A 16,025-nucleotide genomic window follows, 5' to 3' on the forward strand; every position below is an offset into this window, starting at 1 on the left:
CTGGGCATAAGCAACTCACCAATAACAAACCAGTCTGTGTACACAGGATTGAGGGGCACAGGAAATCCTGTAAGATATCAAATGTCAGAGTGTTATGATCAGTGATGGGTTAAGCAATGGGTTTAATTATATAGGAATAGCTTGATTGACTAAACTGCAATAAATGGATTAAAGGTCCCTTCCAACTCTGATAGTCTATGAGTCTAAAGTGGTGCACAACCGAATACAGCTTCACTGTCATGCAGATTTTCCTGGTAGAGAAAATGTAGGCTGACTTGAATTTCATCCCATTAGTCTTGGTGGTTGTCCCCAATAATTCCTCTTCCTCCTTAGCATTTATATTCTTCAGATAATGGCATTGGGCAAACATTTGACAGTTTCTAAAAGCCACACCCCCAGTTCATAGAGAGATCCGGGCAAGGAATAAAATTGGCAGAAAAAGAAAACACTGATCCACAGGTGATTTTTGCATTGATCTGTGGGCGCCGGCACTAAGAATGGGGATTTCTGCGGGGAGAAGAGATGAGTGATGGATGCCACAGAGAGGGAAATACAGGATCATACAAGATGATCGGGGGTGCGGGTGAACGGACAGAGCCTCAGTGAGTTCATTAGTGCTGGGGGTTCCGCCTGAGCAGAATAATTTGCAGGATCAGACAAAACGAAGGATCTGCATGAACCCGACGGAATTCGTCATGTGCCTACCATGATTTCTGCTTGCGCATGGTCTCACTTTTCTGTCTTTGTTCTTTAGCTTCTGTGGTGGGGGAGAGGCAACGGTACCGCCCTGTGTTTGGAGAGCGCCTAGCGCTAAATGTAATCTAAGCAATGATTGCCATTAATAAAGGACGATAAGGAGCGGGAACTGAGGGAGTGTGTGTAGAAGGCAGGTGGGGGACCCCAGAAGTGCCCAACGGATACAGTAATATCCATTGGGTATAAAATAGTGATTTAATCAAACCGCCGGCATCCCCTCCACACTGTCACCAACGTGCGTTAGGGGATGAAGTGCTAAGAACTGGACTTGAAGCAAAATCCCGCATCCATCCAGCTGCCCCTGAACGCGGCGGGATTGAAATCTGAACCTGGCCCCACATTTTGCAAGTGCACCCCCCCCCCCCCGCCCGCAACTATCTAGTAAACTAGATCAGATCCGGTGCCCTACCCCGCCCCCCTCCTCAGCCTTTGGGGCGTCTGGAATTTAGGCATGAATTTAGCAGCTTGACCCCCCCTCTCTCCTGTGCCCAAAGGTGCAGCATCCTTGGTGCTTCCCGGGGAGGGAAGGGGCGTGGGGGGGACGGTGTTGGTGATCTGCAGAGAGGTGCCGGTTTCCTCCCTACGCTGCGGTGGATGCTACAGCTACCAGTGGCCGCGGTGGCTCAGCGCTCTGTGTGGCTGGCCGGGATCGCCTCCTTCCCCGGTGCCCCCTGCGGGCAACTCCACCCCAAGCCTGGGTCCACCCGAGCTCAGGCATCGCCGCTTTAAGCGGAGGACCATGCTGGGCGCTGGGGGGGGGGGTCCCCGCACCGCCCCTCGCTTCCCCACGTGGTCTCGGTCGGTGCCTGTGAATTTCAATCGCTGGAGGGTCGCTCTTGGTGCAGACACCGGGCGAAGCTGCCGGCGGAGCGGCCGGTCCGGAGCTGAGATCCCGACACCCCCTAGCCGGCCCCAGGCTACCACCTCCGCCCGCCCAGCTGCCGCGTCTCAGCCCGGGGCTGGAGGGTCCGGCGCCCCGCGCGGCGATGAATGAGCGGCGCCCGGAGCCGGGGAGCGGCGGGGCTGCACCGCCGCCAGGTCCCGGAGCAGCCGAGTGAAGCGGCGGCGGGAGGATGAAGCGGCCGGGCCGGGCCGGGCTGGGCTCGCTGGCCGCGCTCTGGCTCCTGGTGCTGGGCTCGCTGCTGGGGCTCTGGACCGGCTTGCAGCGGGAGCAGGCGGCGGAGCAGGAGCGGCGCTTCCCCGCGGGGACAGCCGGCCGGAGGCAGCCCCAGGAGCAGCGGGGCTGGGGGCGCGGCGGCACGGGAGATTCGGCTCCCGACAGCCGCTCGGCGGGGCAGGGCGAGTCCCGCGGCGCCCAGAAAACTTTCCGAGCGCTGCTCACGCTGCCGGCCGCCGGGGACAGGGGCGAGCCCCTGGAGGGGCAGAAGCAGCCCGCGGAGCCCCGCGAGGGGCCCGGACAAAGCTCGCAGCCGGAGCCCCGGCCGGGGCAGAACTTGGAGCCTGGTTCCAGGGAGCCGCCGGCCCGGGAGGCTCCCGCGGACCCCGCCTCCGCGGTGCAAGGGGGCATCTTCTGGAGCCAGGCGCTGGAGCAGCAGGTGCCCCCGGGCTTCGACCCCGAGCAGGCGGCCTCGTGGTTGGAGACTGCCCGAGCGGCTCGCGTGGCCTCTCTGGAGCGGGGCGGGTGCGGCCGCAGCTCCAACCGGCTGGCCCGGCTGTCGGACGGGAGTCGCGCCTGCGTCCGCTACGGCATCAACCCGGAGCAGATCCAGGGCGAGGCGCTCTCCTACCAGCTGGCCGAGCTGCTGGGCATCCGGCAGCGCCTTCCGCCCATGGCCCTGGCCCTGGTGGAAGCCCGCGGCAGGCAGTGGGGGCAGGTGCGGGACGAGCTGCGGGGCTCGCACTGGGCCGAGGGGGCGGTGGTCAGCCTCACCCAGTGGGTGGACAACTTGACCGACGTGGTGGCCCCCGCGCCCTGGAGATCCGAGGCGGGGTCGGGCAGGAGACTGCAGCCTCTGGCGGCTGGGGAGCTGGGCGGCCTCACCCAGTCCCAGCTGGTGGAGCTGGTGCAGTGGACCGACCTGATCCTCTTTGACTATCTGACGGCCAACTTTGACCGGCTGGTCAGCAACCTCTTCAGCCTGCAGTGGGACCCCAGGGTGATGCACCGGGCCACCAGCAACCTACACCGGGCACCCAACGGGGGCCTCGTCTTCATAGACAACGAGGCGGGCCTGGTGCACGGCTACCGGCTCCTCTCCATGTGGGACAAGTACAACGAGCCCTTGCTCCGCTCCGTGTGCATCTTCCGGGAGGCCACTGCCCAGCGGGTGCGGGAGCTGCACCGCCTGCAGAACGCAGCCTCCGAGCTGCTGAGACTCTACCGGACTCACGAACCCCTCTCCGGCCGGCTGGGCTTCCTGTCCGAGCAGCAGGCGCAGCTGCTGCAGGGCAGGATAGACTTTGTTCACAAGCACATTTTGCACTGCAAAGCCATGGCCACTTCACTGTGATCAGTTTGTCTCTACTGTCTTGTATTTATGTAACCCGAGGGTGAGGAGTGGGTTTTCCCTACTAACCTTTTTGCAGTTGTAACATTTTCTGGGATTCTCTAAATAGGAGACTGAAATAATTCATTCAGGAACCAGTTTCCTCATGGGAAGGAGGTGTAGGCTAGTGGGCTGAGTACAAGACTGGGACCTCCTGGTGGTGGTTGTGTAAAGGGCCCAGCTTCCTCATCTCTGGCTGCTGGAGCCTTTTTAATGGTCCATTCAGTTGGGTGCTTAAAGGACTAGTCCTGAGAGACACTGGAGTCCCCTCTGCTCTCCTTTGACCTTAAAGGACTAGTCCTGTGAGACACTGGAGTCCCTTCTGCTCTCCTTTGACCTCACAGGGAGTCAAATCTACTCAGCTACTTAGGAGAGGCACTGGGAATAGGACTGGGCTCTCTACATGGCTTTAGATGCCTCAATTTAGTTTGAATATTCTCTGCCCCATGAATTACTGTTGTTGGCCTCTGGGAAGGGACCCTAAAACATCTGTCTCTGCTCACTGCATCTGTGAAGCGTGGGTGATAATACTTACCTGCCTGCCTGGCAGGGCTTTTGTGAGGAGTAATTAGTTAATGTTTCTAAAGCGTTCTGAAGTTGAAAAGTGCTATCAGTATTATTATCTCTCTTTGTATTAGTTCCACACTGGGTCTCTTTCCAGAGTTTAAAAAAAAATCATGTCTCTTAAGTATTTCCCTTAACTCACTCAGTACAACTGCCCACTTAAAAGACAGTGTACAAAACTATTGTCCTTAACTGGCTGGTATCAACTACCTTTCTTCTAATGGAGGCAGGCAGGTACATTTATGGATTTTCTTGTTATGACCATTTATTTTTTTAAAACCTGACATTCATAAACTAAAAACTGATTGTACAGTACAGGAGCCCTTGACTAGCAAAACTGCCGTATCCATGGAGGCTCTTTTCCTATTGGTGTCTCTATCCAGAATGGATCTATTAACTGTTTGTTAATCTTGTCAATGAAAAGTATATAGAGAGTAATATTCCAGTAGTTTGTCATCTTTGTTGTCAGAAGCATCTGGTTAATCTGATGGGGTTATAAGTGTCTGTTATTTCTAATCACTGTCATTTGGTTTGAATGCTAAAATAACTGACTAATGGGTGAAAAGAAATTATCCCAGGGTTTTAAATATTGTTATTGTACTAAGACTTTGGACACATTAGTCAATTGGGGGGAAATCAGTTTCATGCACTTTACTTTGACTTTTTATTTTTTATAAGAAGACTTTTATTTTACAAAATCTGCCTTTTCTGTACATTATATATGTTCATAAGTTCTTCTGTAACATACAAAAGAAACTGATATTTCAGTAAAAGGGTCTTAATGTTTTACCTCTTTGTTCCAAATACTTGGTTTAAATTTAAAAAGAACACTTCATCTTCAGGTTTTTTCCAAAGAAAAATAGAGCTCAATAAACTAGCACTACTCCTGATTTACAGCAGGTTAGGAAAGAGAAGAATCAGGCCTTCCAACTTTCTTTTTTCTTCCTTTCCTAAAACCGATTTACTTATTTTAGTGCAAGTTGGCATGTGAACATTCGTATTTTGGAATAACAGTTCCTGTTCTGAGCCTTAATTAAATGGATTTTAGTGACTTTTATTCTGAAATGTGTTCACCCCCAGTCTTCCTCTGAAATAACTAAATCAGTTTCTTTACATTAACTTGCTTGAGTCAGTGCAACTATGTTGTAGACAACCTCATCATATGTTCAGATAGTGCGCCAACCTGTTACTGCAAGCTCAAGCGCTCCTTTAACAAAAGCATCCTCTCTGGTGTCAGCCCACTTTCTATCTATACTAGTTTTCTATCTTTTGTGTTTGACTTTATTCATCCTGTATTCACAATTAGGGACCAACACCAATCATGGCACCAGAAAACTTGTCCAACAAACAATATAATTTAGAAAATTTCCATTGCACTGAGTGTCATAAATTTCTTGGGATTGGGTGTACAAACTAAAAGAAAAATCATACAACTGTCAGTTGGGTTTGTTTGTTTGTTTGTTTGTTTATACCAAAAAACAACTTGTAACAGCATTACTGATACAATAATAGACAGTCAAGACACAAAGTAAAGGCCAAAGTTGGGGCTGGGAATCAGACAAATTAAACCCCAGATACAAACTGTGATGCGATCAAACAGGAATACAACCTCTTCCACATCTGGACAGGCACATCTTGGTTGATTCAATGCTTCAGTGTGCTGAATGGTAGCCAGATAAGTGGGTGCTTTCACCGTTATTTGGAGCATTGAATCCCCCATGAATTCAATGAGTACTGCATATGCGCACATTTATACTAGGAGATGGTGTCTCATATCTGTTAATAATAATTCATGCAGGCTAAACCCCACAGCTGAACAGGTTTCTTTGACAGTTTATTCTTTTAATTTTTGTAAGGACAAGAAAATAGGTTCACAAACACATGAATAAACTTGGTACAGTTACAATGTGTAGTGCTCTTTACCAAGTATATTTTTTAAATCTTACAGCTGCCCCAACAGTAGCTTCCACTCAACTGCTTTAACTGACAAGTCTCTTTATTTAACTTGTATTTATAGCTCTCAGCATTTATCTCTCAATACAATGCACAAAATCCCATGTGGCGTCCCTTTTCTATTTACATGACAATGTACAATTTAACTGTGTCATTCTTAATTCTTTAGCACTGTTTGTCAGCATTACTTTGTAGCTCACTCAGATGCAACGTTTCAGTTGTGTTCACCTAATGAAAATACATCTAAATAATAAACCACTGTCATAAATTTTAAACAGTGAAGAGCAAACTGCTGTGCCACAAATATCTAAGGTTTCATTTCTGTTTAGTAAGTATTTCTGTAAGTATCAGCACAACTTCAGTTTTGACTGCTAATGGGCAATATATCTTCTTTGCAACGTTTTTCAAACCAGACCCTAGATAATTACACCTTTCAAGAAGAAACATGATTTTCTATTTGATGATTCGCAAAAAGAAAAGGAGTACTTGTGGCACCTTAGAGACTAACCAATTTATTTGAGCATGAGCTTTCGTGAGCTACAGCTCACTTGTTATATATAGGTTGCATGTTAGAAGATGGGGATAGTTACAGGCTAATGATGCTAGAGATAAATCTGCAAGCAACTGGAAGAAATGAGCTTATTCAATAAGGATATAGAAAACCAGCTTGATTGGATTATGACACTTTACTGTGTGCTTTATGTGCTTCAGGAAAATACTAAGAGCCTCAATGCATTTTATTTGTCTGAAGTAAGATCATCTGTCTCTGTGCTAGAAAAAGCTTTGAATTAGCATCAAATTAAGGAAGATTAAGGCTATGTTTAACTCTTCTGTTCAGTTTCTTTAAGGCAGAATAGTCACTTGTAAATTCTTGGTCTGCTACATTCTTTGCATTCCTTCTCAACTTTATATACTGTCTGATGTTTGACTGTCTCTAACCAGAACAAAGAGGTGAACAACTTTTAAACTTTTTGGTGCCCAGTTCTCTTCTCATTTACACCAGTTTAGCTCCTTTTTCTCCCATGGAGTTACTCCTGATTTTCACCAGTGACAGCAGCGACTCAGGCCCTTCTTGTTTTTGTTGAACAATGACCAGAAGACTTAACCAGGGAGTTTGAAATAATTTCTATGTGTAGCTAAATAATTATATGCCACTGGGCTTTTTGATTCTGATCATACACTGCTGTAGCTTAGAAATAATTTAACTGGATGTCAAAAGAATCACACTCGTGTAAATGAGTTTAGAATAAGGCCTGGGGATTTTAGGCCCTAGTTCAGCAAAACGCTTAAGCATGTACTTAACTTTGAGCACTTAGCAGTCCCACTGAAGTCAATGTAACTACTTGCATGCTTGTGGGCTTATTTGGTTTGCTGCACTGGGGCCTTAATCAACTGTCAATTGTTACATATAACTGGTAGGAAAAGGTAGTTTGAAAATACCTATTTTTCTGGCCAGTCACTGGCTATCCTAAATTTAGTAGCTGGTTTTCCGGTCATCAGAGCTGGATAGACCCCCCCACCCCCCTCACTACTGCCTGACAGCTGTGGCTCAGCTGTAGAAGATTTCAGAATGTGAAACGGACCTCCTTTAATCCCTTATCTCAGAACCCTCCTGTCTGATTATCTTCAGAATTCCTTCCCCCAAAGTCTCCTCTAACTGGAGTCTAAGGGTATGTCTACACTACGAAATTAGGTCGAATTTATAGAAGTCGGTTTTTTAGAAATCGGTTTTATATATTCGAGTGTGTGTGTCCCCACAGAAAATGCTCTAAGTGCATTAACTCGGCGGAGCGCTTCCACAGTACCGAGGCAAGCGTCGACTTCCGGAGCGTTGCACTGTGGGTAGCTATCCCACAGTTCCCACAGTCTCCGCTGCCCATTGGAATTCTGGGTTGAGATCCCAATGCCTGATGGGGCTAAAACATTGTCGCGGGTGGTTCTGGGTACATATCGTCAGGCCCCCGTTCCCTCCGTCCCCCCGTGAAAGCAAGGGCAGACAATCATTTCGCGCCTTTTTTCCTGAGTAACCTGTGCAGACGCCATACCACGGCAAGCATGGAGCCCGCTCAGGTAACCGTCACCCTATGTCTCCTGGGTGCTGGCAGACGCGGTACGGCTTTGCTGCACAGTAGCAGCAACCCATTGCCTTCTGGCAGCAGACGGTGCAATACGACTGGTAGTCGTCCTCGTCGTGTCCGAGGTGCTCCTGGCCACGTCGGCTGGGAGCGCCTGGGCAGACATGGGCGCAGGGACTAAATTTGGAGTGACTTGACCAGGTCATTCTCTTTAGTCCTGCAGTCCTATTGAACCGTCTTATGGTGAGCGGGCAGGCGATACGGACTGCTAGCAGTCGTACTGTACCATCTTCTGCCAGGCAGGCAAGAGATGAGGATTGCTAGCAGTCGTATTGTACCATCTTATGCCAGGCAGGCAAGAGATGAAGATGGCTAGCAGTCGTACTGTACCATCTTCTGCCAAGCAGCCATGAGATGTGGATGGCATGCAGTCCTTCTGCACCGTCTGCTGCCAGCCAAAGATGTAAAAGATAGATGGAGTGGGTCAGAACAAGAAATAGACCAGATTTGTTTTGTACTCATTTGCCTCCTCCCCTGTCTAGATCACACTGCAGTCACTCACAGAGAAGGTGCAGCAAGGTAAATCTAGCCATGTATCAATCAGAGGCCAGGCTAACCTCCTTGTTCCAATAACAACGATAACTTAGGTGCACCATTTCTTATTGGAACCCTCCGTGCAGTCCTGCCTGAAATACTCCTTGATGTACAGGCACACCCTTTGTTGATTTTAGCTCCCTGAAGCCAACCCTGTAAGCCGTGTCATCAGTCGCCCCTCCCTCCATCAGAGCAACGGCAGACAATCGTTCCGTGCCTTTTTTCTGTGCGGATGCCATACCAAGGCAAGCATGGAGGCCGCTGAGCTCATTTTGGCAATTAGGAGCACATTAAACACCACACGCATTATCCAGCAGTATATGCAGCACCAGAACATGGCAACGCGATACCGGGTGAGGAGGCGACGTCAGCGCGGTCCCGTGAGTGATCAGGACATGGACACAGATTTCTCTGAAAGCATGGGCCCTGACAATGCATGCATCATGGTGCTAATGGGGCAGGTTCATGCTGTGGAACGCCGATTCTGGGCTCGGGAAACAAGCACAGACTGGTGGGACCGCATAGTGTTGCAGGTCTGGGATGATTCCCAGTGGCTGCGAAACTTTCGCATGCGTAAGGGCACTTTCATGGAACTTTGTGACTTGCTTTCCCCTGCCCTGAAGCGCATGAATACCAGGATGAGAGCAGCCCTCACAGTTGAGAAGCGAGTGGCGATAGCCCTGTGGAAGCTTGCAACGCCAGACAGCTACCGGTCAGTTGGGAATCAATTTGGAGTGGGCAAATCTACTGTGGGGGCTGCTGTTATGCAAGTAGCTCACGCAATCAAAGATCTGCTGATATCAAGGGTAGTGACCCTGGGAAATGTGCAGGTCATAGTGGATGGCTTTGCTGCAATGGGATTCCCTAACTGTGGTGGGGCTATAGACGGAACCCATATCCCTATCTTGGCACCGGAGCACCAAGCCGCCGAGTACATAAACCGCAAGGGGTACTTTTCGATAGTGCTGCAAGCTCTGGTGGATCACAAGGGACGTTTCACCAACATCAACGTGGGATGGCCGGGAAAGGTCCATGATGCTCGCATCTTCAGGAACTCTGGTCTGTTTCAAAAGCTGCAGGAAGGGACTTTATTCCCAGACCAGAAAATAACTGTTGGGGATGTTGAAATGCCTATATGTATTCTTGGGGACCCAGCCTACCCCTTAATGCCATGGCTCATGAAGCCGTACACAGGCAGCCTGGACAGTAGTCAGGAGCTGTTCAACTACAGGCTGAGCAAGTGCAGAATGGTGGTAGAATGTGCATTTGGACGTTTAAAGGCACGCTGGCGCAGTTTACTGACTCGCTTAGACCTCAGCGAAACCAATATTCCCACTGTTATTACTGCTTGCTGTGTGCTCCACAGTATCTGTGAGAGTAAGGGGGAGACGTTTATGGCGGGGTGGGAGGCTGAGGCAAATCGCCTAGCTGCTGGTTACGCGCAGCCAGACACCAGGGCGGTTAGAAGAGCACAGGAGGGTGCGGTACGCATCAGAGAAGCTTTGAAAACCAGTTTCATGACTGGCCAGGCTACGGTGTGAAAGTTCTGTTTGTTTCTCCTTGATGAAACCCCCTGCCCCTTGGTTCACTCTACTTCCCTGTAAGCTAACCACCCTCCCCTCCTCCCTTTAATCACCGCTTGCAGAGGCAATAAAGTCATTGCTGCTTCACAGTCATGCATTTGTTATTCATTCATCACACAAATAGGGAGATGACTACCAAGGTATCCCAGGAGGGGTGGTGGAGGAGGGAAGGAAAATGCCACACAGCACTTTAAGCACAGCACTTTAAAAGTTTACAACTTTAAAATTTATTGAATGACAGCCTTCTTTTTTTTGGGCAATCCTCTGTGGTGGAGTGGCTGGTTGGCCGGAGGCCCCCCCACCGCGTTCTTGGGCGTCTGGGTGTGGAGGCTATGGAACTTGGGGAGGAGGGCGGTTGGTTACAGAGGGGCAGCAGTGGCAGTCTGTGCTCCAGCTGCCTTTGCTGCAGCTCAACCATACACTGGAGCATACTGGTTTGGTCCTGCAGCAGCCTCAGCATTGAATCCTGCCTCCTCTCATCACGCTGCCGCCACATTTGAGCTTCAGCCCTGTCTTCAGCCCGCCACTTACTCTCTTCAGCCCTCCACCTCTCCTCCCGGTCATTTTGTGCTTTCCTGCACTCTGACATTATTTGCCTCCACGCATTCGTCTGTGCTCTGTCAGTGTGGGAGGACAGCATGAGCTCAGAGAACATTTCATCGCGAGTGCGTTTTTTTTTCTTTCTAAGCTTCACTAGCCTCTGGGAAGGAGAAGATCCTGTGATCATTGAAACACATGCAGCTGGTGGAGAAAAAAAAAGGGACAGACAGCGGTATTTAAAAAGACACATTTTATAAAACAGTCGCTACACTCTTTCAGGGTAAACCTTGCTGTTAACATTACATACATAGCACATGTGCTTTCGTTACAAGGTCGCATTTTGCCTCCTCCCACCGCGTGACTACCCCCTCAACCTTCCCCCCTCCCTGTGGCTAACAGCGGGGAACATTTCTGTTTAGCCACAGGCAAACAGCCCAGCAGGAATGGGCTCCTCTGAGTGTCCCCTGAAGAAAAGCACTCTATTTCAACCAGGTGACCATGAATTATATCTCACTCTCCTGAGGATAACACAGAGAGATAAAGAACGGATTTTGGTTGAATGCCAGCAAACATACACTGCAATGCTTTGTTCTACAGTGATTCCCGAGTACGTGTTACTGGCCTGGAGTGGTAAAGTGTCCTACCATGAAGGACGAAATAAGGCTGCCCTCCCCAGAAACCTTTTGCAAAGGCTTTAGGACTACATCTAGGAGAACCGCAAATGCCAGGGCAAAGTAATCCTTTCACATGCTTGCTTTTAAACCATGTATAGCATTTTAAAAGGTACACTCACCAGAGGTCCCTTCTCCGCCTGCTGGGTCCAGGAGGCAGCCTTGGGTGGGTTCGGGGGGTACTGGCTCCAGGTCTAGGGTGAGAAACAGTTCCTGGCTGTCGGGAAAACCGGTTTCTCTGCTTGCTTGCTGTGAGCTATCTACAACCTCCTCATCATCATCATCTTCTTCGTCCCCAAAACCTGCTTCCGTATTGCCTCCATCTCCATTGAAGGAGTCAAACAACACGGCTGGGGTAGTGGTGGCTGAACCCCCTAAAATGGCATGCAGCTCATCATAGAAGCGGCATGTTTGGGGCTCTGACCCAGAGCGGCTGTTCGCCTCTCTGGTTTTCTGGTAGGCTTGCCTCAGCTCCTTCAGTTTCACGCGGCACTGCTTCGGGTCCCTGTTATGGCCTCTGTCCTTCATGCCCTGGGAGATTTTCACAAAGGTTTTGGCATTTCGAAAACTGGAACGGAGTTCTGATAGCACGGATTCCTCTCCCCAAACAGCGATCAGATCCCGTACCTCCCGTTCGGTCCATGCTGGAGCTCTTTTGCGATTCTGGGACTCCATCATGGTCACCTGTGCTGATGAGCTCTGCATGGTCACCTGCAGCTTGCCACGCTGGCCAAACCGGAAATTGAAATTCAAAAGTTCGCAGGCCTTTTCCTGTCTAACTGGCCAGTGCATCTGCGTTGAGAGCGCTGTCCAGATCGGTCACAATGGAGCACTCTGGGATAGCTCCCGGAGGCCAATACCATCTAATTGCATCCACAGTACCTCAAATTCGACCCAGCAAGGCTGATTTCAGCGCTAATCCCCTTGTCGGGGGTGGAGTAAGGAAATCGATTTTAAGAGCCCTTTAAGTCGAAATAAAGGGCTTCACTGTGTGGACGGGTGCAGGTTTAAATCGATTTAACGCTGCTAAATTCGACCTAAAGTCCTAGTGTAGACCAGGGCTTAGGGCATAATTCTCCATTGGGCTTAACTCCATTGACATAAATGGAGTTACCCTCAATTTACACCAGTGTGAGTGGAGAGTCCGGTACTAGATTCTTTTCAAGCAGAGATGGGTTTACTCGTGGACTTTAGGGTGAGGGTATTACAGTCAGACTTGTAAGGGAAAGTGAGTCATCACTGAGCCCTCGCAGTGCAGTGACCATCAGAATCTCATTGAATTGAATAGGCTGCCCACTGAGTGAACGGAGCCAGACTGAGATTAGGTGGACAAATGTACCTGCCACCTCTAGAGCATATCCCTGGCACAAGAGCTGGCAGAAATGGACACAGTTCCTTTGACCGTTTAAGGTCAGGTCATCCCCTTTGAAGATCTTGCCAGTAACTTACGCCCAGTGCTAAACATAGAGTTATGTTTTGATTCAGTAGTTTACATCACACCCTTAATAGTTTTGTGGTTTATTTTCCTTTGAGGGTTTTTTTATGATAATGGCATTTAGAATTTGCTCACTGCCATGGTAGGTGGTCTAGGACTAGCTTGGATGTGAGATCATATTAAGACTTAATCCCCTCTTGTATGTCATTCCTGCTTACTTTGCAACCACAGCATAAAATTTAACTGCTCCTTCAGAGCCTTGTGCTCTGGATTGAATGCTGTGAAGCTCTGGCAATAATCGCATAGACTTTATAATAAGCAGCTCCTGCTGTGGGTCTGAATGACACTTAGGATTGGTAATGACCTATAAAACTTTTTACCTTGAGGTCACTAGTTTTAATGCAGCTCAGGGCTGTAACAACTGAGGTTTTGTCTATGCTGGGAATTTGTCCTGGTTACAACCATCAACTGCTAGCCACTGGTGTAGCTGCACTGATGGAATTACTTATCGTAGACAGGCAAAGCAATTTGTACTGGTGCAGTTTACCTTGGTTTCAGGATGGGGTAAATTGTACCAATTTGATGCACAGCATAAAGCAGGTTTCTCAGTCTATGCAAGGGTTTTGCCTCAGTGCAGCTACCCCAGTGGCTGAAATCCCTGTGTAGACAAAGCCTCAAAAGCTGTGACCTTGTGAATGGCCTCGTTGAAAGGAATTAGTGGTCTCTGTTTGGTTCCCAGGGGAGAGGTGTCCCCATCACAAAAACTACTGCTGCCTATTTGTTCATTTCATTCTGGAGCATTTCACAACCCAGAAATCCCATTTTTCAGGAAACTTTAGAATGGGGCAACAGTGGAATTCAAACTTTTGCATGTTTTACTATGAAAATTGATTTGCATTTTTCACTTGCCAATAGATCTACATTGGAGGGGAGAATAGACTCGTTTTCATTTTTTGTTGTTGTCGAGCAAAACATTTGGGCCACAGTGAATATGGGAAATGAAATGCAGACAACCAGGCACATCTCTCCCCGCTTTCCCTCCTGCAGTTGGCCTCTCCATGTCAGAATTGAGACAGGTTGGCAGAGCACAGTGTGAAAGCTTGCACACAGCAGAAGCTTTTAGAACTCTACAAATTTCAGATCTCTTTACCACTTAACTGTGTAGGAACAGGTTAAATATATCTAGCATACCTTTTATATTTTGGCAAAAAGAATGCTCTGCTGCTGGTCTCTGCTAGGTGCAAGATAGAGGCGAGGGCTTTTTAGAAGAGGTGTCTTACTGCTTAGTATTCTGCCTGTTACGCTGCGAGCAGGGAGCATTGCCTAGTGCTGAGAGCATGGGTCTGGGACTCAGGAGATCCAGATTGCTAAACCCCAGCTTTGTTTCAGACTTTCTGTGTGACCTATTCTAGTTAGGTTTTTATACTGTGCCTGTCAGTGTAGTATCTGATCGTGTGCGTGTCACTTAACCTCTCTCTGCCACAGTTTTCCCATCTGTAAAATGGGGATTGTCATACTAAGATGTTGTATGAATTAATTCATTAACATTGCCAAAGCACTTAGAGACCCTCAAATAGAAGGTGCTATAGAAAGGCAAAGTATTATTATCAATTGAATGATGCATTTTCACTTTAGATTTTTAGAAGCATTCCTCAAAGTGACAAACCTCTCCATCCAGATCCAATGAAATAATCTCATTGTCACAACAGAGAGTATTCTGATCAAGATGTTCCCCAGAACGGAGTCTGCTCTTCTGCAACATGCAGAACTTCAGTGCGGCAGGACAGACAAGAAGGGTGTGTATGCTCCAGCACTTAGAAGGAGCAGGCATAGATGCGGGATTGTGTTGCAGGTGCAGTTAAGCGGACCCTGTGCTGTGAAATGGACCCAGCACATCCTGATGTTCAATTGATTGTAACTTTTGAGTTCCAGCAGCACAGAAGACCATAACTGGGATCAACCATGAGGCTGACCTTTTATTTTAGTCACTAGAGGTTTTTATTAGCTAGAGGTTAGATTTGAAATGATTCAGCTTATTGCTTGTCTTTTTTTCTCCCCCCTCACATTCCACCAGTAATTCAAAAGTGGCTGAGTGATTTTATCTCAAAATGTGCTCCATTTTACAACAAAACAAACCCCCTTCCCCCCAAAAAAAGCCTATTCATTCCACTGCTGAGCTCTTGCAAAATCCCCTGAAAGTAAGGACAGACAGGCACTTAGCTAAAGTGGTATTAACACACTAATAGCATTAATGTAGCACATAATAGAGGAAGGAGTGAATACATTTTACACTGGTATCTCAAATGTAGCACAAAAGAAGTATGGTTTATTTCTGCATATCTGTAAATTTCAGTTGTAGGAGTAATAATTTTTTAATGGGCCTGTCTTGCTAGCTTCCTCCTTGTGTCCTGCTGTGGGGGAAAGTGCATTAATAAACCATGTTTCAAAGCTGCCTGTGTGGTTTTTTTCTTCTGTGTACGATTTTTTTGGAGTTGAGGTGGGAACCTATTCACTGTATTTGTTTAAATGACTGCAGTTAGTCAATTTCCCTCAGTTTGGCTAGGTCACCTTCACACTCCTAGAAGTTAAGCAGCATTTAATTATTTTCCTGATAAGAGAAACCAATTGTTTCCTTTGATTTGTTAAAATTATACAGAATTTATACTGGTGTCAAAAGGTTTTGTATTGTTGCAATGCAAAATCATGTGACATACATTATGGATGAATGTGGATTGACATCAGTGGTTTTATTCTCCTTTCCCTCCAGTTGTACAGCAGAGTAACTATTCACATCAATGAAGATATTCCTGATTTACAACCATGGGAGTTCAAAATCAGGCCCCACTACACTTGCAATTTGTTATATAAAAGTAGGCTAAATTATGTTCTCATTTACACCCAGGAAGGGCTGAGAGCATGAATTTGGCTGCAATTTGGAGCTAAAAGCTGCTGCTGATCATATCAATGGCAAGTATTATTTATTACATGGTTTTATCTTGCTTGCTGTTAACAATGACAAGGAGACTAACAGCAGTACTCCCTGCTCCTTCCTCTGCTTGCAAGCCAGCAGACTTCTAGGAGCCCAACTAAACAGAGAGTTACAAGAATCAGGACGGTAGGACATTTTATGATCTGCTGTATTATGGGATATTTCAGACTATACCAAAAAGCAAGGCAATCATCTGCAGGCTCGTAAAACAATTATCTGTGTAGAAATCTATCAAATGTAGCCTGGGGGGGGGAGATTTACACTGGGAAAGTCCATATAGGGGCCCAGTTATATTACTGTCAGGCTCATAAAAGAGGTTACTGGGTGGCATTCAGTTATTACCCTTCAGGAAATATAC

The 16,025-nt window shown here is 47.8% G+C and overlaps 2 protein-coding genes across 2 annotated transcripts; one reads left to right on the forward strand and one right to left on the reverse strand.

Annotated features, from left to right (window-relative positions):
- The first annotated feature begins 1,378 nt into the window (after window positions 1–1,378).
- FJX1 (four-jointed box kinase 1) lies at window positions 1,379–5,733 on the forward strand. The gene has a single exon (XM_073347972.2). It carries the CDS (start codon window positions 1,830–1,832, stop codon window positions 3,225–3,227), a length of 1,398 nt encoding a protein of 465 aa, XP_073204073.1. The 5' UTR covers window positions 1,379–1,829; the 3' UTR covers window positions 3,228–5,733.
- Window positions 5,734–10,252: 4,519 nt separating this feature from the next.
- LOC140912835 (uncharacterized) lies at window positions 10,253–12,035 on the reverse strand. Its single transcript, XM_073347980.2, has 2 exons — window positions 11,366–12,035; window positions 10,253–10,773 (listed from the first exon to the last, which is right to left on the reverse strand). The coding sequence occupies exons 1-2, from the start codon at window positions 12,033–12,035 to the stop codon at window positions 10,253–10,255; spliced, it is 1,191 nt and encodes a 396-aa protein (XP_073204081.2).
- Window positions 12,036–16,025: the final 3,990 nt, after the last annotated feature.

Source organism: Lepidochelys kempii, chromosome 6 (assembly GCF_965140285.1).
Source record: "Lepidochelys kempii isolate rLepKem1 chromosome 6, rLepKem1.hap1, whole genome shotgun sequence".
NCBI classification, from domain to species: Eukaryota; Metazoa; Chordata; order Testudines; family Cheloniidae; genus Lepidochelys; species Lepidochelys kempii.

Bases quoted from the DNA above. Each gene is read 5' to 3' on its own strand.
- FJX1 (XM_073347972.2), top strand. From the start codon at position 1,830: ATGAAGCGGCCGGGCCGGGCCGGGCTGGGCTCGCTGGCCGCGCTCTGG.
- LOC140912835 (XM_073347980.2), bottom strand. From the start codon at position 12,035: ATGCACTGGCCAGTTAGACAGGAAAAGGCCTGCGAACTTTTGAATTTC. The intron at 10,774-11,365 runs GTGAGTGTACCT...TTTCTCCACCAG, and splicing joins AGGCGGAGAAGGGACCTCTG to CTGCATGTGTTTCAATGATC.